The sequence below is a fragment of the Lissotriton vulgaris genome, chromosome 9 (assembly GCF_964263255.1).
Source record: "Lissotriton vulgaris chromosome 9, aLisVul1.2, whole genome shotgun sequence".
Classification (NCBI taxonomy): domain Eukaryota; kingdom Metazoa; phylum Chordata; class Amphibia; order Caudata; family Salamandridae; genus Lissotriton; species Lissotriton vulgaris.
Window position 1 is genome coordinate 140,123,502 of NC_141697.1, and position 20,495 is coordinate 140,143,996.

The 20,495-nt window shown below is 43.0% G+C and overlaps 1 protein-coding gene across 2 annotated transcripts in view; it reads left to right on the plus strand.

The window, feature by feature from the left end:
- The window catches only part of VPS39 (VPS39 subunit of HOPS complex), a 389,790-nt gene that overhangs the window by 42,407 nt on the left and 326,888 nt on the right, over positions 1 to 20,495 (plus strand). The window contains exons 2-3 of one of the 2 annotated variants that reach the window (XM_086937216.1): positions 746 to 811; positions 3,793 to 3,860. In XM_086937216.1, the coding sequence (XP_086793342.1) occupies positions 746 to 811; positions 3,793 to 3,860 (134 nt within the window). The remainder of the gene's footprint in view (positions 1 to 745; positions 812 to 3,792; positions 3,861 to 20,495) is intronic. The other variant, XM_086937217.1, reaches the window with a different exon arrangement.

Consider the following 20,495-nt stretch of genomic DNA (forward strand, 5'->3'; position numbering starts at 1 on the left):
AGCCTAGTTTGCGAAGCCATGTAGGATGATAGACCTTAGGGTGCAAAGGGAAAACTGCCTAACCACTATGGTTGAGATCCAGAAGCCCTTGTGTGCCCTGTGGCACCTAAGAACGGGGGTCCGCAAGAACCCTAGTGCATCGCACGTAGCACGAGCATTGCCACTGTGACATAGTCGTAGGTCATCACTGACTACAATGAGATCCACGATTTAACAGCATACCAGAGACGAGGCATTAGTAAAAAGTTACAAAGATCATTACTGTAACAGAGGTACTTCAAATGCATTGTTCAATGTGTGAACAGTGGTTAAAAAGGAGGGGAGCTTGATGAAAGGGAGGCTACACACAACTGCGAGTGATGGGAAGCAGACAGTAAGGGAGCCTTTTGTAACAAAGGTTAAGAAAGGCTAGCAAATCTTGAAATGGTGTTGCACACTTTTTGGGTCACGAAGTACTTGGGATGCATTGTCTAAGACTAGTCAGTGTAAAGGACACAAAGGTGTTTGGGCCATGTCTGAACTGTTTATGTAAACAATACAGCAAATAGCTCTTGCAATCTTGGAGAACTTCTCTGTGTATGTATGTGATCATACTGCTGGTCGTTGAAGGATGTAACTTTTTTTTTTTCTTTTGACTTCTCACCATTGGCGAGATGGAAATAGGAACACATTAATGTAATTCGAAGTGAAGAAAATAGATTTAAAAAAAGGTGATGTAAGTAATATTGGTTCTTTTTCCTTGCAGAGGAATGGCTTCTTATTGGTACCAAGCAAGGTCATCTCCTTCTGTACAGGATCAAGAAAGAGACAGGTGAGTTGTAACCCACATTACATTTTACTGCTACACCTTTATCTTTTACCTGGACTGTTAGGCTAGTCATTCATTATGACGAGGAATACTCAGGAGCCAATCTGACCCGCCGCACCCCTTATTAGACTTATAATCTAACCTTGTATGCATTTCAGACGCACAGATATTGTAATACTTGTGCCACATCTTCCAGTCAGAGAATGAATAAAGTAATCCAGCCTTTCTGGTCCTCAAATGATGTGTGCTGTTATGTAGAATAGATAGATGACCACCATATGCGCTTACTTTTGGTACTTGTAAAACATGCAGTTGATGCTTGACTGGCTGTCTTGGTCATACAATTATTTTTGTACCTTGTTAATAAGTCTTTCTCATTTCACCTGATTAAAACGTGTGTGCGCTTGTGTTCGTTCGTAAAAGGGAATTTTCAGGGCTGATCCATGAAGTCCAGTGCCCCCTTCCTTTATATGAAAAAGTTCATATTAGGTGTTTGGTTAGAGTAGAAAATAGTATTTTCAAAAGTATATTCTGGAACAATCAAGGCATGTTATCACCCAGTATTCCCTTACTCACATCTTATGTTGACTGACTCCATCATCCACTTAAAAGGTTTAAAAGCACATTGTTCATTGAATTTGTTGAAGACGAAGCATTATAGTGCTGAGTTGAATAAAGGTAAAGCTTTTTAGAGTTTGAATTATTCATAGACCAATTATTGCTTTGCTATAGTGGGTCCTGGAGAATCCATTTTATTTCCAAATGTAGTCCTAATCGATTCATTCTAGTGCTTAAATTGGTTTTAGACAAAGCTTTGTCAAGATAAGTGCTTGATTGGTTATGACTTGATGATTTTAGTCCTTCAATTGGTTCCATTCAAAGTATCGTAGTGCTTGCATTGGTCCTAGACAAAGCTTTTTACTGTTTTGAGTTTGTTCCAATATAATCATCTTAGCTTGGCAATTAAATATTTTAGTAGTGGTCTGAAAGAGGTTAAGAACCACTGATGGTCTAGGGTATTTGACTTCAAGGGACTTGCGTAATTAAATTTGGATTTCTCACATGTGCCTTTTATAACAGTTTTCAGTGTAAAACTGTAAGAACAGTGAACTAGATTCAAACACTTTATAGAGGCTGGGAATTGATGGTTCTTTGCAAATAGTTAATTCTGTCACTGTGAGTCATGTCCAGGCTTTAGAGTGTAACAAGGTATGCTGTGGAAATGGGGCTATGCATATTATCAGAAGGGTCATTCAAACTGCCATATGCTAAGTTTACACTTTTGCGGTACAAAAGGGGGTGGTGATGGACGAAGCATCTGAACCAATCAAACACTCACACCCAGTCAACAGATCTGGGTTTCATCCATCACCGTTCTTTAGCCCACTCTGCCACCCCAGTTCAGACATGGCCACATGCAAATCAGTCTGACCCTGTGCCTCATGGGAACAGTCCAGCCCGAACTGCCGAGCCATGCCTTCCCTGGACCGGAAACAAGCTTCTAGGACCGGTTTCTGGCATTACAGTTCGGGCTGGACTGTTTCCATGAGGCACAGGGTCAGAAAGATTTGCATATGGCCATGTCTGAACTGGGGTGGCAGAGTGGGCTAAAGAATGGTGACGGATTAAACCCAGATCTGTTGACTGGGTTTGAGTGTTTGATTGGTTCAGATGCTCCGTCCATCACCACCCCCTTTTGTACAAGTTTACACTTCTGGCAATGAAATGTGATGGGTCAGTATGCTGTCATATGGTAGTATAACATGGATAAATTGATTCTCCTTACAAATGTCTATATGAAATTCAGTGATTTGCTTAGTGGCATGTCATTGAGAACGCTTGATGGTAGTTTTCCTCAGTCTTCCACTGTTATTACTGTCAACGATTGGATGCTGATAAGGAACTGTTGAGTATCCGTCTAGACTGCCAGAGGAAAGGGTGAATTCTTTCTAGCCACACAGCACACTGCACTTAACAGTACATAAGAGAGGTTGCAAGTGTCTCCTTAAGAGGGTCCCAGTTAGGAGCAAAGAACACTGAGGTTAAAAATGACTCATTGAAAATCTTGAAGATGAAGGTCAATGCAGAAATTAATAGCAAGGCACTAAACTCCCCCTGACCACAGGGAAGAGGATTGAGTCGAGTAGTAGTAGATCCAGGCGAAGGTCAAATTGCAAGAAGCAAAAATCGAGAAGCAAAACCAGGGGCAAAAAAAAGTAGCAAGGGGTAGAAGAATGTAATGAAAAGCAAGGGAACAAATGTGACGCACCCATCACTTGTAGATGTCTCCTAATATATGATTTTAACAGAATGTCACATCGGAGGAAAAATAACTTCATCTTGAATTGATAACTTCAGATAGAATTCTCTGAACCTACCATCATCCTGCAAAGGTCAGTTGATAATGCTCCTCTACGCCTGTTACTTGTACCGCATGATATCTGTTTAGCACAGGAAGAAAAAGCCCAAGTTTGACATCCTTCGCCCACCCCTGGACTTTGCAGCCTCGTCCCGGCGTTGTTCTTGCCCAATGCTCTGCACAGGTCCTAGAGAACCCCAGGTGGCTGCGAACTCTGTGCTGTCCTGATAGCGAGGATGCCTAAGCACGCACTGAATGCATTGCGTATTAACATGCTGCAAGACTACATGAGGAATGCACCATCTTCTCACAATGCTTGCAATGTCTGTTAAGCCCACAGCCCTGACGTAAGAATTACAAGTCCCTCTATTGAGTCATGTCCTGCTAAAACACCTTTTTTTGACCACCCATTTGTCAACATCTATGCATTTTGGTTACTTGAAAAATGTGGCTTTCTGTTTCAGTACGTAATAATTCCTTGAAATGTACTTAATAATACAACAGATTTTTACTGTAATTTATTGTTTATGGTTCTAATATTTTTTCACCTAAAATGCTTTTTAAAAGAAATACTTAATTTGTTTTGCTGTGTTGCAATTTCCTAAATGCCTTTCACTTTGCTCAGTAGGGTGCAACCAATTTGAAGTGACACTTGAAAAATCCAACAAGAACTTTTCCAAGAAAATACAACAGGTGGGTAGGAAACCTCCATTCAAAGATAGTTATAGTTAACCAAGTAAGATAGTCTTTTCAGCAGTCATGATTATTGTGTGTTACTGGGAAGAATTGTTTGTGAGACTGCCTACAAAGATGGCTCTATTTATGTCTGAAACTTTGTAGAGCAGGGCACAGCTTTAATTTACGCTACAACATTACCCTGCATATGGATCCTTTAATTGGAGATGAGATCCACTAAGGTCCGCTTTCACGTGGTAATGTAGACCATGTGGGTTTACTCAAATCACAGTTTCTGTTATTGATCTCCTAATTTTTTCAAATTGTATTCCCCCCGCAAACTTACATGGTGTGGTGTTGTAACACGAGCACACATTTTATAAAGTCCAACAATCAGCTGATAATTTAGGATAATAAAATATATATCAAGCACTGGCAGAGTCCGAAAAGAATGAGGGCAGAAACCCAGGAGAACATACAGAAGAGGCGTTGAGGAAGGTAAAGAAGTAGACTGTGTACATGTGATGGCAAGAGCAACATAAATTATCCCCCAAGAAACTGTCATAAGGGGCATCGTCCTCCATTGGTGACTCAAACTGAAAATATGTTAGTCTCTGGCAGTAGAGGTTAAAACAGGTTTAACACTTCAGCAACAAATCAGAGGAAGATCCAAGGTATGTGCGAAAGCCTAGGGTAAAAGGTGGAGTCACTTGACTAAGAACACAATGAACAGAGAGGAGATTAGAGCAACATAACTCGGAGAGAGAAGTCCAGGATAAATTTGAGATGCTAGAGAATGATGCAAGAAGAAACAACATAAGAGTATTGAATGTCCCGTGGGGGAGGCTAGCAAGATGTTAATTGTAGCCTTAATTATTTTAGGAGGGTTGTCGTAAGGCTCAATGGTGGTCCTTGCCAGGGATATCCAACTGGCACACCGGGATCTGTGTAGGAAGCACCTAATTAGAAGAAAGCCAAGAAAGATTTTCGTGAACTTTCTAACATACCCCATAGAAGAGCAGATTTTGGCCAAAGCATTGAAACAGAAATCTCTGAAAGGAAAGAGGCTTACTTTGGAGGTCAGGTTGGATGTCTCCCGTATTACCCTTAAGAGACCGTGGGAGTCAGGGAAGTAGATAGAGGAGTTTAAGAAACTTGCTGTTACAGCACAATTGAGATTGCCGGTCTCGTGAAGGGTAATGCACAACAACAAAATGCACAACCTAAGGGTCCCTTAGGTTATGCAAAGCACAAGCAAAGCAGATGAGTTGATATAGGCGATCAGGAAGGGGGACACGTCACAGGTAGATTAGCGCACATGGGTACTGTTGAAATTACCAGGAGTCCTTCTGTTAGTAATCTTTCCTTCTTATTAGATATTTACCTGAATTTGTATATGTTCATCTAATAATAAGCACTCAAAGGGCTTTTTATAGGCCATGAGAGTTCTCATGGCTTCAGAAGTGAGTGGTGGGGCACACTAGGTGGGGGCATATGGTGGTAAAGAGAATAAAAATTCCTCCGAAATCTCTAACTATTTTCTCAAAATACAGCCCACCACTACAATAAAGATATTGATAGGTGGACTCTAGAAGTTGGATCGTGATGGCAGTCTAAATTTTATCATGGAATGTTAATGGGCTAAGGACAGATAGATGTGCTAGACTAATTTAGTATCTAGGGGATTCAACTGCTCAAATTATAGTTTTGCAAGAATTTCATTAACCAGGAAGGAGTATCTAGATTTATGCAGTAAACGGTAGTGGGTCCGACAAGTCTGCACTGATCAAAATTTTCATGTGAAAGGGGTAGCTATTTTAGGAAAAAAGCTTGAGGCAACAGTAGAGGAGAATCTGGATAGATCAACCAACAGCAGGGCTAAAACATCTTGAGTACACCTTTCATAATAAAAAGTACAGGCATCCATTTAGGATAGACTCTATATTAGTGGATCATTGCCTTACTTTTCTAGATCTTTTGTGCAGTCGCCCAAGCTAAAAATTACAGTTTGTCAGTTCAGCTGCTTTTGTTGTTATACCATTAGGATGGCAGTGGGTGGTGTTAAAACTAAACTGGAGTGAACCAATAATGCCCAGAGGACTGCACTAATAGGGAGAATTTTCAGTTTCTTAGGCAGTTTCCTCATGGCCACCTCCTTGACCAGTGCCACCCTTGGTCTGTTTGAACAGCTCCTTTACTGGAACCATCTCTACCTGGATGGTTATCACTAGTCTATAAATTCTTCTAGCTCCTACTTTTTGTGGAGAAAGCTAGGACCAGGACCTGTCTTATACTTTTTGCTGAAGGCTTTCCATTTCAAGACCCTGGAGTGGAGTATCTGGGGGGTAGGTAGCACTTGGTTTATTAAACCTGGTATAAAAATGCATGCGGTTTCAGTAGTAAGAATACTCCCTTGCATTGTTTGGTGTAGATCAAGTTCATCTAATACAATAGTGATCCTTCTAGACCTTTGACTATCTCTTCAGTCACAAGTACCACCAACACTCCTCAATTACCAAATATATTTTACCTGACCACACACATAATACCCCATATTGATACAGACTCGACCCTCCCCTACTTTACGTATTGTTCCTACTTAAATATATATTAAAAAAAAAAATCTTTTTATATAACGGTTTGTCAATTTACTGTTTGGTGTATCATGTACACTACTCTATCTTCCTGCATTTTGTTGGAGTACAAAGCCGGACACCCGGCTAATCCTACCACACCCGGCAGCCTTTTCTTGTCCTTCTCAATTAATTATATTGTTATGCAGATGTGTGAACATCACTGCTCTTGTTGCTGATTTTGTCATGCATACCATAAAATTTCAACAATAAAGCATAAATAGGTGTATATTTGAAAAAGAAATGGGAACCCAAACTTTGTCATCATCAAATGTGCAGCACTTCAAATCCTCATTCCACTGTCCCGCAAAGTCATTAAAACATGAAGTAAAACATTCAAAGTCTGTCAGACTAAATAACACCTCTCAGTTCAGACGGGACTGTTCTATTGTAGCAGTGGTAGGAGTGATTTGCTTATAGCTGGGCCCATGAGGTGGCATGGTGTGCAAAATAATAGTGGGCAGGGATGCTGCCCGAGTAATTATCAGTGGATGAGATTAATTGAAGCATTTTATCCATCACTTTTTTGTATACTTCAGTGAGTTTCTTGGTGGGCAGTAAGTGGGTGATGAACAGTGAATATCTTCAAAGGGCTACCAACACCCCTGAGAGCAACCTATTGTTCTGGCGTAAGCACGTTCTTCCAAATATGGGGTATCTTCCACAGGCATTGCTCCCAGCCATTGCTCTACACCTTAGAATGAGACGTGCTTTAAAAATCTGACTAGGGTTGTTTAGAGTGACCTTCAGTTGAGAACCAGGAGTGTACTAGCTTGTTCTAAGTGACATCTGTTCAGGACCTCGGTGCAACTGATTTCTAACTATTCTCACACATTGGTGTCCTCAATTTCCACAGTACAAATTGGTGCCTGGTACCCATTTTTCAGAACATATCAACTGACCTAAAATCTATGTTAGTTTCTTTCCTTCATAAGGAAAAAGCTTCTTTCCTTCATAAGAAAAAAGCTGTGTATCAGTTGAGGTGTGATCATGCAGGAAAAGAATAATCCATATTTTGGGATGATGTTCATACCACAGTCCTGCAAAAACAATGTTTATCTTTCGCCTAAGCTACAATTGTGGCATCAGTTTAGTAAACCAGTGATTCACACAACTCCTGAAATGCTTGTTATGCCCCTGCGCTAGTTATACAATTTTAAAGGAAGTCCGAGAATGCAACCTTGTGGTTAAAACAAATTGTTCAGAATGTTTAATATGATCACACACTAGAAAAACTAGGAGTTTCATTACTTTCTTAAAGTAGAGCAAATGTTTGAATTAGTTTTCATGTTATTTGTGTTTTTTTATGGAGGTGTTGGGTCTGGTTCATTTGGGTTGAATTGTTGGGACTGTTATACATGTCTTGTCCACGACATAATCAAGGCTCGATGGAAACAGGAGGGGGTGAATTGGTGGTGAAGGGCGGGGAGAGGTTGGGGGACTGGAGGAGGGTTGGGGTATAGGGTTTGTAGTGTCGTTCCTATATTCCCAATAGGCTCTGCGCATTGGAATAATATATACTATAGATTAGAAGTAGGACTGAGGTCGACTAGGTCTCCATCGAATATATTAGACTTAATTTGTGAGTGCCAGCTAGCTCAGAGGTCACTAGAAACTTTCTCGAATACACAAAAAGGGATTAGTTTCTGACAACCGCTTAAAACATGACAACTTTGTTTCCCAAGAATAAGAAGTGTATCTCTAGAGTCGGGGAAACAATAGATAGCTATTCACTCAGTCAATCGTGCATGCTTCGTTTCACCAGAGATGCAGAGAAATAGAGAGACAGGCCTTTTCAATAAAGGTATTTATTGAACAGTCTTCTTTCTCATGCAGAGGAAATGAACTGCTACAATCGTAATACTGGTTGCAAAGTACAATGCGTACAGTACGAAGAGTATTATAAAATAATACTATAAAAGCATGGTATGGTTTCTAAGCCATATAAAATAACATAAAATACATACATTAATAAATAATGACTAAAAGTACTCAACTGGTGCTTCTAAAATAAGCCTACCCCGGTGTACCTAACCTAGGTCTAGTACAAGAGAAGGAGTAAGTGAGGTGTAGCTTAAGTTTAGTATTTCTTTTGCCAAGAATCTTATCCAAGAATTCTCTAAGAGTCTAATCAGCTCCGTACCTTGGTTTAGAATGAAGGAGGTCTGGTATCGCTCTCTCTCAGGACTTGATTTCCCAGCAACCCGCAGGGGAGCCTGGAAATACTGGAGCTGGATTTCTTGGCAGGAGAAAAGACAGCGTCTCTCAGTGCGTCTGCTAGAGGGTCGGCTTCCTTCGACACTTGCTGCGGCGAGCTGTGTCGTGTAGCTAGATAGTCGAACTGCTCCAAACCACCATGTGTTTGCCTGGGCAAGAGTGGCCATATTTATACCTTGAAGGTGCTGAGTTTGATGTAAGGTTTGACATAATAACGTCATCAGACTCAGTTCTTTGAAAACTCCATGATTTCTTGGACAAATCAATATTCAAGCAGGGGGGAGTCCCTGACTGCTGAAGGTGGTTTTTTCCAAGAAATCGTTGTGGATTTTTGGAACTAGTGGAAGTAGCCATGCCGTATTTGGACTGCATGGACGAAGTCCAAATATGGTTAGGATTTCTATGCCTATATAAGGATAGGGTGATTTATACCTATATATGGGCATGAATCGGAAAAATTACTCTAGGGTCCTAAATTCAAGTACAACACCCACTCCACTTTTATTAAGTTCAACATTACTAAATTATAAGCAGTAAACATATCTAAAGCATGTGTTTACAACCCCCCCCCCAAATACAAAAATGCATTTGAAAAGGCTGTACATTAACTGAGCATAAACTGTAAGCATTTGAGAAAAGTGTTTACATATATGATATATAGCATGAAAGTATCAATGCTAACCTAATCATGAATTTACATTTATGAAATGGCTCTTAATTACAGAAAAAAGGTCGAGACCATCCCATAGCAGAATATTTAAACTGTTTTGGTTTGAGGACCAGGCCAAATATTGTCTCAGGAAGTACTCAAAAAGAATTCTTGTTCTCTAAGAATGGTTCTACTTTAAGCAGATTACTCTGTGCCAAAAGAAAAAGTTCTATTTTGGAAAAAGTTCAAATTAAATCGGAGAAAAAATAGAGTTCCCAAGTTAGAAGATTTGTTTTGAAAAGGCGAAGGTCGAATTTCAGAGTTCATGGAACGCTGTGTCCAAGATTCAAAATGTATTCTCCGTGTCAGGAGAAAACATCAAATCGTCTAAGCTGGCAAAGAAATAGTCTACCACAGTAGGTGAAAGTGGAACTACTTCAATAAGTACATCAATTGTGCAAATATGAGAAGCATCGCCGTCAGCGTCAGCCGCATTAGCAATGTTTGCAGTAGATGGTACCTGTGTGCCTGTTCCACGTACCCCACCATCAGCTGGAATTGCCGGTGAGATCTCAATGAATGCCGTCATCAGAATTGGCAGCCGTTGGGGGCAACACGATGCATGAGTCGTTACCGGACCTAGCAACGCGTCAACATCCGTTGGCAGTGCTGATGGAAGTGTAAGACAAACCTCTAACACGCATTCTTCTCCGCAAAGCAGGCATCGTAGAACAGGTAAGATGCAATCTTGCCAGATTGGTCTGAATGAAAGGAACCAAGTGGTATTCAGATCTCTTAAACGAGCCAGGCCAAGAATCTGTGTAATTCTGTCACAGTACCGCATGGCTAGGAGAGCATTCTCCATGGTAGTCTGGGTGTCGTTGGTGACTAGACTTGCCATATCGGAACAGAAGGAACAAAAATAGAATTCCTGCTACGAGTCCCAAAATGAGAGGCAGACCACCGAACCCAGAGTGCACAAAATTTGGAAAAATGCTGAGGACTGCTTTAAAGGGTGCTAACAGGCCCGATAAAACTAACTTAAATACATGTGCAATACCACTTGTATCAGACATGGTTAAGATACGAAAAAAAAGAATCAATGATAAGGGAGCGAAGAGGTAGTGCTCATAAGAGTACTATGGTGGATGCATCCTCCTCTATGCAAAGAGTTTAGAAAACAAAAAGATCCACCTCTAAGCGTTGTTTTGTATGTCTAGAAGTTTAAGGCATACACAGCATTTGTTAAAATACCCCACACACACCAAAAGGGCTCTTGTTGTCATGCTTCATCATCTGGGTCTTCCCGCCCGCTGCGGGACGGGTCGTGCTGCGACTGGCGACTACGCTGTAGGTTTTTGAAAGTGCTATGTGAGGGGTATTTGTTGTGAGTGAAGTAGCGTCAGTGGTGAATGAAAAAGTAATGTTAAAAAATACCTGCCATTATGGATTCAAAACAACTTTATTTGGTCATAGGCTGGTACTATTAAAAAGGTGGGTCGGAGTAGTCATGCTAATAATGTGCTGATTCTCCTTGGGGTGTCAACATGTTCCGAAGCTATAAAAGCTTCTTCGTCAGGATGGAGTATGATCCCTCTGTCACTCACTTATGTTGCTATCAATATGTGAAGGAAAAATATGTACACATTGTTTAAAATACAATACCTATGTGGTACGAGTATAAGGTTTGCAAAAGCTCTGTCAGTATTTCTGAGTATACTCCTGTAAAGGAGAGCACAGTTACTTCACGTGCGCTTCCCAATGCGCAGACACAGATCACCTTAGGGAGAAACAAGGTGATGCACAATGACTTTGGTAGACATATCATTCTACAGTTAAACATAGGTATAGTGACCTGTTGTGGTAAGGGTAGGGGGAAAATTGGAGGGACAATACACAAATAAAACAAACCGAAAACACACACTCTATACGGTGAAATTCAAAGTAGGTTGTTGGTAGCTGAAAAACAGGTGCAAGTCTGTTGAAAGTACATACTAGAAACATAAGGAGTCAGTGCCCCATAAGCCTTTGCGTCGAGAGGTGAAAAATGAAACTTTCATCTTTCAATGAAAAAATGGAAAAAAACATAGTCTTATAATCATATGTCTTTGGGTAGGAACCTCCAAAATGCAGGCGACCTTGGTGGAAAGAAAGTTAATACTAGTTATGGTCAGGTCCATCTTCTTAGAGGGCTACGCCATACTTACATGAAGTTGTGCAGTCCTCGCTTCCTCTCTCGTCATCCCGCGCTTCCGTGGTATGAATGAGAGAGAGACCGAGCTGTAGCGTTTTTATACTCTGCTTAATTGGATAAGTGATTACTAAAGCGTTGCACCTGGCTGTATGATGCCCTGGTGGGGGTGGTTCAAGACTAGAATGCAAACCACTGGATGCGGCGATGTGTCGAAAGCCTGTGTGATGTGAAAAGTGTTCCCCTAATCGGATTTTAAAGTTTTGCGGATAAGTGAGTATCGGAGAAAGGTGCAGTTTAATAGCTGCTCAATGTGGGCATATATGTTGAAAAAGCTTTCTTTTCCAAGTTTGTGGGCAAAAACAGCAAAAGAACGTTAGTGCCTGGGATAAACACTAGCGCGTGGTCCTCGTAGACTGGTGACATGTGTCGACATCCGATTTGTGAAACACGTGGGCTCCGTATGTAAACACCCAACACAGGTTGGCATTAAGAATATTCTAATGGCTCGTAAAGACCGGTGTCTAGCCCAGTGGTGGGCAATGCAAAAGACATAGCAAATCGTTTCTCAATGGAAAAGGCAGCTCCATTACCAAGTGGATACAGTTAAAAAAACGCTTGTGGTATACTAGGTAGACCTGTCTAAAGAGTAAATAAAGGCAGAGCTGCTTGTGCTAAAAGCAGAGTAAGGTGCGCACTGGTGGACATAAATACACCCTTACTTGTAGGCACAACAGTGGCTATAGTGTTATCATGAGCCAGACTTGCAGGCATAGGCTGTTCAAGGAGAGAGGTTTTGAAGGGTGCTCGAAGTTCAGATAAGCTATTGGTTGGTGTTTGGGGTGCTAGTTCAATTGTGCCCATGGAATATCATCATTGAGCCCCGTAATATGCGTTCCCAGGCGAAACACCCAACGCTGCTCCTTTTCAAGTAGGTCACTTTCATTCCAGATAAGCTCAATCACAGTCCACTGTAGATCCTTGATTCCATATCCCATTGTAAGGTAATGGCTGGCCATCTTGGTCGTGCTTTTTTTGCATCGGATGTTGCTCTTATGCTCACCGATTCGTATCTTGACTGATCTTGACGTCATTCCAACATATTCCTTGCCACAGGGGCACGTGATCAAGTAAACAACATTTTTATTGTTGCAGTTTGTAAAAGACCTCTGCTACCATGTTGTACCGTTGGCAAAATGTATCGTTTTGCTCTTTTTTTGTTAGTTCGCAGGTGCTACATGAGCCACAGGGGTGATGTCCCTGCACAGATTGTAATCTTGTTAGATAGGGTTTTGTCCTGAGGTGATTCTTGGTCTTGTATGGACCAACATGTCCCTTAGGTTCTTGCCCCTTCTGTGTGAGAAAATAGGTTTTGGGAAATCAAGGGTTCCACAATTATGATCTTCCAATGTTTGTTGACTATTTTGGGGCACTGACTCCTTATGTTTCTATTATGTACTTTCAACAGACTTGCACCTTTTTTTTCAGCTACCAACAACCTACTTTGAATTTCACCATAGAGTGTGTGGTTTGTGTTTTCTTTTTGTTTTTGTTTGTGTATTGTCCCTCCAATTTTCCCCCTACCCTTACCACAACAGGTCACTATACCGATGTTTAACTGTAGAATGATATGTCTACCAAAGTCACTGTGCATCACCTTGTTTCTCCCTTAGTAGTAAGTTTATTGCTTGATTAATTAAAATCTTAGCAGTACACACATCAGTAAAAAATGTATAAAAGGATACATATGTGACATCATTTCATATTGTCTTAAAAAAACCAACGTGATGGATATGCATTAAAATCGATCAATTTTCTGGTTAAAATTACATACAGTTTGTTTGTGATGAAGGTATAAAATTTAAGGAAGAAGTAAGGGTGAGTCCCCGTCTGGGGGTTACGCCAGTGTCCGTAGTTCTAATAGTCTTTTGTGTGGTCGTGGACGACTGCCTCAGGGTCGGAACGTAGTGGGAGTCCAAGAGAGTTGCCGGATAAAAGAGCTTGGGTGCGCGCAACTGTGCTCAGGCTGTAGCGAGAAGCTTTATTTGGGCAGTTTTCATGTAGCGGACGAAGCTGCAGGTTAGTTTAACGTTGGCCCCGCTGAAGCACGCCTTCACTGCCTGTCTGCACGTCCGTATATGCATTTCATTTATATGCGGTTTTAGCAGTTCTCTCCTCTCCCGGTCTAGGAACTTACATATGCATAGGAGATGCAGCATATCTTCTTTAGTTTCGCCACATAGTCTGAATTGTGTAGATGTGAATATACGTTTCCAGGGGGGCAAATGTGGTTTGACAGGAAGGATGCCCATCCTCAGGGCCAAGAAGCCTTCTTTTAAAGGCCCGGAAAAGCTGGTACCGAAGTACGGTTGTGGTGAGCATTTTGGATAGCTTTGTATCACGTACCAGCTATTCTCCCTTAGGTGATTTGTGTCTGCGCATTGGGAACCGCACATGAAGTAACTCTGCTCTCTTTTACAGGCTTATACTCAGAAATACTGACAGAGCTTTTGTAAACCTTATACTCGTACCACATAGGTATTGTATTTTAAACCACTTGTACATATTTTTCCTTCACTTATTGATAGTAACATAAGTGAGTGACAGAGGGATCATACTCCGTCCTGACGAAGAAGCTTTTATAGCTTCGAAACATGTTGACACCCCAAGGAGAATCAGCACATTATTAGCAGGATTCCTCCGACTCACCTTTTTAGGTCTTGCTATTATATCCCGCAGGGATTAATAGCAAGTATATAGTAGGCGAAACAAACTCCTGACCCAGTGCGGATTACGTGCAGTTCATGTGATCTAGTCGTGTGAGACGCGCGTCCACGTCAAACCCATCAGCCTCGCACCAGACTTCAATGGAATGCCTCCCAAGCTGCTCCTCCGCCCCCGCCATCAGCCTTCAAAGCAATGGTCTCCCCAGCCCCCCCCCCAGCAATGTTCGCGGCCGCGTATTGAGTGAGGATTTTCCGAATATGTCCTGTAGCCTCCGCTTACACCTCGGCCCCTGAAGCTTCGACTCTTACTGCGCTATATAAATGCAATTTCAATTTCAAATAAGGCCTGCAGTTCCTGTGACCTCCGATTCTGTTAAGTCTTGCTGTTTAAGAGTTTTTATAGCATGCAATTAATACCCGACACCTTACATCCTAGACACACTGTTTGTATGATACATTTTAAACCCATATTTACGAGATGTCTGCATTTATGCGTAATTTAAGAATCTGCTATACATCAAATCTAACTATGCACCTAAAAAATGCATCTCCTCTCCTGATCGAGCAGATTTGAGGCTACTACATAACTCCGTACGATCTGAGACACAGAGTTTCCAGTCTCGGGTTTCCTTCTTTGTTTATTCGACAGCAACATAGCAATTCTGCAAAACCGAAAAAGTGCATTGTAGAAGTTGCAGTATTAGTCAGTTTGGCACAGTACACAACATTGATTTGTAACAGGAAAAAACAGGGCTCGACGCTTTTTGCATATTACAGGTTACCCTGTGCGGGTTGCAGTAAAGTTGTGGGTGTGCAGTATTGTTGTTGTGCAGAAGTAAACAAGTATTCCAGCGTTCAGCTGTCCTTCCTGCTAATTATGTGCTGAGTGATTGACCATCTCGTTATGTCTCGCTACTCTGATGGATTTATTTCTACACAGTGCACACTTGTATGTGGTATAATGACATTTCTAGCGGAACATGTTATCCAAATTATTATTTTTGACTGCAAATGCCCCTATTTATTTTACATTTTCATTTGATTAAGTAAATATTACCACGAGAGCCATGAAAAACAGAAGGCTGACTCAGATGTGAGCTTCCAGTGTGGGAAAGTTTCCACTGTTTGATCCGGGAGTGCGAAGGAATGCGCTCCGCTTATAAATATCCCAGAAATGCACAAAGTATGTTATTTACATTAGCTCGCTCCGTTCGCACGGTTTCCCTCTCGCTTCGCCCGTTGGACAGCGGGCATCTTGTGCACCACATGTGTTTTCTTCAGCATGACACATTGCCTCACTTCAACTCAGTGAGTGACCAGGCACCTTCAGCCCCTTATGCAGGGACAGTGATGTGTGCGTCTCAAGAGTCGGGTTGTCTTTGCCAGGCACGTTTGCTTGTAGTAGGCCCCTTTATTTGCAGTTTTACAAAGCGCAAATTCGACTGAAGGCATTGGAGCGCTTCACACAAGCACCAGTTGCGTTCTACAAGAACTCCCCCATCCATGTTTCCTAGGCTCGGGGAGATTGTGATTTGTCTGGAATCACAGGATGTTCCAAAGTCGGCAGTTCTAGTCATTACGCCACAACCTATCACCTGAGAGCTGATTTCAGATTTTTATTATCCACCTAACCCGTCAGAAGCCCTCACCCCTAAATATCGGGTACCTTGTACACACATACAAGTGTCTGTTGTTGGGAAGTTTGCAGGTTTTATACACTGCTTGTTGTGTATGGGTGGCGCTGCTATAGATGATACTGTAAATGCGACTTGGCTCCAAGATCTCTCTCCTCAAGCCCTTTAATTCTGCTTTGACCTCTGCAAAAAGCCTTTTTTGAAGGCACCGATCTAGATGTGAGATGCTAACAAAGAAATTCGGTGGGCGAGTGCCCGGCCAAAGCACCATATAATTCATATTCAAACCTGGAGTGTCATCCTTTTGAGGTCGAAAAAGAGAGTTCAACAGACAAGTAAAAATACCAACTGTTAATGATAAGCCCTGCAACCAGCACCTGTTTTCGGCCATTCACTATGTATCAAGCCCTACCCCCTCCCTCTTGGAAGTTCTCTTCTCACGTGAGGGATCACCTAATGGATTATAGTCAGCCCCACCTTGTTCTCCTTATCTAAAACATTCCTTCTTTTGGCCGGCCACATACTCCCCTCCCCCTTCCTCCCTCCGTTAACCATGTAACCAGACCGGTCGCTGCCTCTTCCTTAGCTGCATAAATTAGTGCCCCCCCACTCCCACCGCTCCCTGGCACGCTTTTGTCTTCGTCTAACTTTAATCCGCATCCTATATCGGCCCGTTCCCTTATCTATTATTATATTTAACTCGATTATATATATATATTCGATTATTTTCAAATGTGTTCCTTTACAAGTAACACATTCAACACCATCAGCTGTGTTCGTATTATAAAAAACAAAAAGCATGCTCTATACTTTGCTTCTTCTCAAACATTTCCTTTTACGTTCAGGTGTTCTCTCCGGATAACTGTTATTAGCCACACCCAGTGGCTTTGCAGTGTCGGATATCTATATGCCTGAGAGTGTCTGGCAATTCTCAGCAAGTCACCTGCCACCCAAACTGCAAAGTAACACGTAATTCTCAGAAACCATATCCTGCTCATTCTCAGAATACACTATTCTCCCAGGGGTCTCTGTAAATTGTTGTAAAAGAGAGACAAAGCAAGCACTGGAACAAATTGCCACCCGTACACCAACCCAAGCCCCCTCACTCGCTTTCAGCTCTCCCCAGACAGCACCCGACCCCCCCGCCATGTCTCCCAAGTGCCCGTAGGAATTGCCACCAATCCAACTGGCCTCATAAGGATGAAAGGCTGAGATGAATTGAAGTCAAATCACTGTGTGCTTCACTCTTAACACATCAGCCCAAGCTCAGCATCCCCTGGCTCCTATCCAGGACGGCGCTTTGCGGCAGCTGCAGTCAAATGAAGCGCCACGAACTGCACAAGAAGCACATCTGCCGGCCAGGCCCAGGGCACAGATCGCACAGGCCCGCAGACAGCCACCCCCTTGTCTGCTCAGCTGACGGCCTCCCTCACTGGCTCTCTCCTCCTCTGCTGGTCTCTTTCCTTGGCCCTCGCCACCGGCTGCCAAGTCTGCCCCCACTGCCCCCCAGTGGGTGCCTGCTGCTCCTTCTTGGTCTCTACCCTGTGCTCCAGCCAACCTGTGGAGAGCCCAATGATTCCAACCTGGTTGAGGAAGACCCCCACGTAATGCACCTCTACAGATGTTCACTTGCGCCATTACCAAGGTGCTTCATTTTATCATATTCCTCGCGCCCTAGTAAATATGAACAGATACTAATGCGAGATTACCCCCGCCCCAAAGAAACAACAACATTCTCACCCAGTGTTGCTGACTGCAAAGTACATGAATTTCCTTAACTAACATAATGTTTTTTGAAGTCGCTCGTAGAATTTTCTTACTTCATGTTACGTCGTATACTTCAAACCGTTTTTTGCTACATTGATGCAGCAAATTGATTCACTGCCTCAAAGTATTTCATTAAGTTCCACTCTTGCAACGCACGTCACATCATTTCTCATTCTGTCAGTTTTATCCTAATTTTCTCCATATTTCTTACTCTTGTCCTCTTTCTTGTGCTCTTTCCTCTTCCCTGTGTGTCTCATTTTCGTGCTCAACGTTCTTCTTTCGCTCCCTCTGTTTCGCTCTCTACTGTCCCCTTTCTCGGACTATTTCATTCTTTCTACATTTTTGTTTCTCATTTTTCCTCGTTTTTGTCTGCCTTTCTCTCCCTCCCCTCCTGTTTTCAGCAGCTTTATTATTTAAATATTTACAACAAGGGGTGGTGAGGGACAGAGTCTCTGAATTAAGCAGAAAGCTCTCACCCCGTCAAGAGATCAGGGCTAGATCCAACACCGTTTTTTAGCTCACTGCACCATCCCAGTTTCAGAACCTGGCTGTATGCAAATTAGTCTGTTCCTGTCCCAGTGCATGATGGGAACAGGGCAAACCAAACTACAAAAGCCAATTCTTACACTGGGAAGGAAACAAGCTCCCGGGGACCGGTTTCTGGCATTACAGCCGTCTTCGGCCCGGTTTGCTTGAATCCTGATGGTGCAATGAGCAAGGGTCTCACATCTGAGAATACCCTTCCACGCTTAGGGTGGACAAAAATATTTACAACAAGGGGTGGTGAGGGACAGAGTCTCTGAATTAAGCAGAAAGCTCTCACCCCGTCAAGAGATCAGGGCTAGATCCAACACCGTTTTTTAGCTCACTGCACCATCCCAGTTTCAGAACCTGGCTGTATGCAAATTAGTCTGTTCCTGTCCCAGTGCATGATGGGAACAGGGCAAACCAAACTACAAAAGCCAATTCTTACACTGGGAAGGAAACAAGCTCCCGGGGACCGGTTTCTGGCATTACAGCCGTCTTCGGCCCGGTTTGCTTGAATCCTGATGGTGCAATGAGCAAGGGTCTCACATCTGAGAATACCCTTCCACGCTTAGGGTGGACAAAAATATTTACAACAAGGGGTGGTGAGGGACAGAGTCTCTGAATTAAGCAGAAAGCTCTCACCCCGTCAAGAGATCAGGGCTAGATCCAACACCGTTTTTTAGCTCACTGCACCATCCCAGTTTCAGAACCTGGCTGTATGCAAATTAGTCTGTTCCTGTCCCAGTGCATGATGGGAACAGGGCAAACCAAACTACAAAAGCCAATTCTTACACTGGGAAGGAAACAAGCTCCCGGGGACCGGTTTCTGGCATTACAGCCGTCTTCGGCCCGGTTTGCTTGAATCCTGATGGTGCAATGAGCAAGGGTCTCACATCTGAGAATACCCTTCCACGCTTAGGGTGGACAAAAATATTTACAACAAGGGGTGGTGAGGGACAGAGTCTCTGAATTAAGCAGAAAGCTCTCACCCCGTCAAGAGATCAGGGCTAGATCCAACACCGTTTTTTAGCTCACTGCACCATCCCAGTTTCAGAACCTGGCTGTATGCAAATTAGTCTGTTCCTGTCCCAGTGCATGATGGGAACAGGGCAAACCAAACTACAAAAGCCAATTCTTACACTGGGAAGGAAACAAGCTCCCGGGGACCGGTTTCTGGCATTACAGCCGTCTTCGGCCCGGTTTGCTTGAATCCTGATGGTGCAATGAGCAAGGGTCTCACATCTGAGAATACCCTTCCACGCTTAGGGTGGACAAAAATATTTACAACAAGGGGTGGTGAGGGACAGAGTCTCTGAATTAAGCAGAAAGCTCTCACCCCGTCAAGAGATCAGGGCTAGATCCAACACCGTTTTTTAGCTCACTGCACCATCCCAGTTTCAGAACCTGGCTGTATGCAAATTAGTCTGTTCCTGTCCCAGTGCATGATGGGAACAGGGCAAACCAAACTACAAAAGCCAATTCTTACACTGGGAAGGAAACAAGCTCCCGGGGACCGGTTTCTGGCATTACAGCCGTCTTCGGCCCGGTTTGCTTGAATCCTGATGGTGCAATGAGCAAGGGTCTCACATCTGAGAATACCCTTCCACGCTTAGGGTGGACAAAAATATTTACAACAAGGGGTGGTGAGGGACAGAGTCTCTGAATTAAGCAGAAAGCTCTCACCCCGTCAAGAGATCAGGGCTAGATCCAACACCGTTTTTTAGCTCACTGCACCATCCCAGTTTCAGAACCTGGCTGTATGCAAATTAGTCTGTTCCTGTCCCAGTGCATGATGGGAACAGGGCAAACCAAACTACAAAAGCCAATTCTTACACTGGGAAGGAAACAAGCTCCCGGGGACCGGTTTCTGGCATTACAGCCGTCTTCGGCCCGGTTTGCTTGAATCCTGATGGTGCAATGAGCAAGGGTCTCACATCTGAGAATACCCTTCCACGCTTAGGGTGGACAAAAATATTTACAACAAGGGGTGGTGAGGGACAGAGTCTCTGAATTAAGCAGAAAGCTCTCACCCCGTCAAGAGATCAGGGCTAGATCCAACACCGTTTTTTAGCTCACTGCACCATCCCAGTTTCAGAACCTGGCTGTATGCAAATTAGTCTGTTCCTGTCCCAGTGCATGATGGGAACAGGGCAAACCAAACTACAAAAGCCAATTCTTACACTGGGAAGGAAACAAGCTCCCGGGGACCGGTTTCTGGCATTACAGCCGTCTTCGGCCCGGTTTGCTTGAATCCTGATGGTGCAATGAGCAAGGGTCTCACATCTGAGAATACCCTTCCACGCTTAGG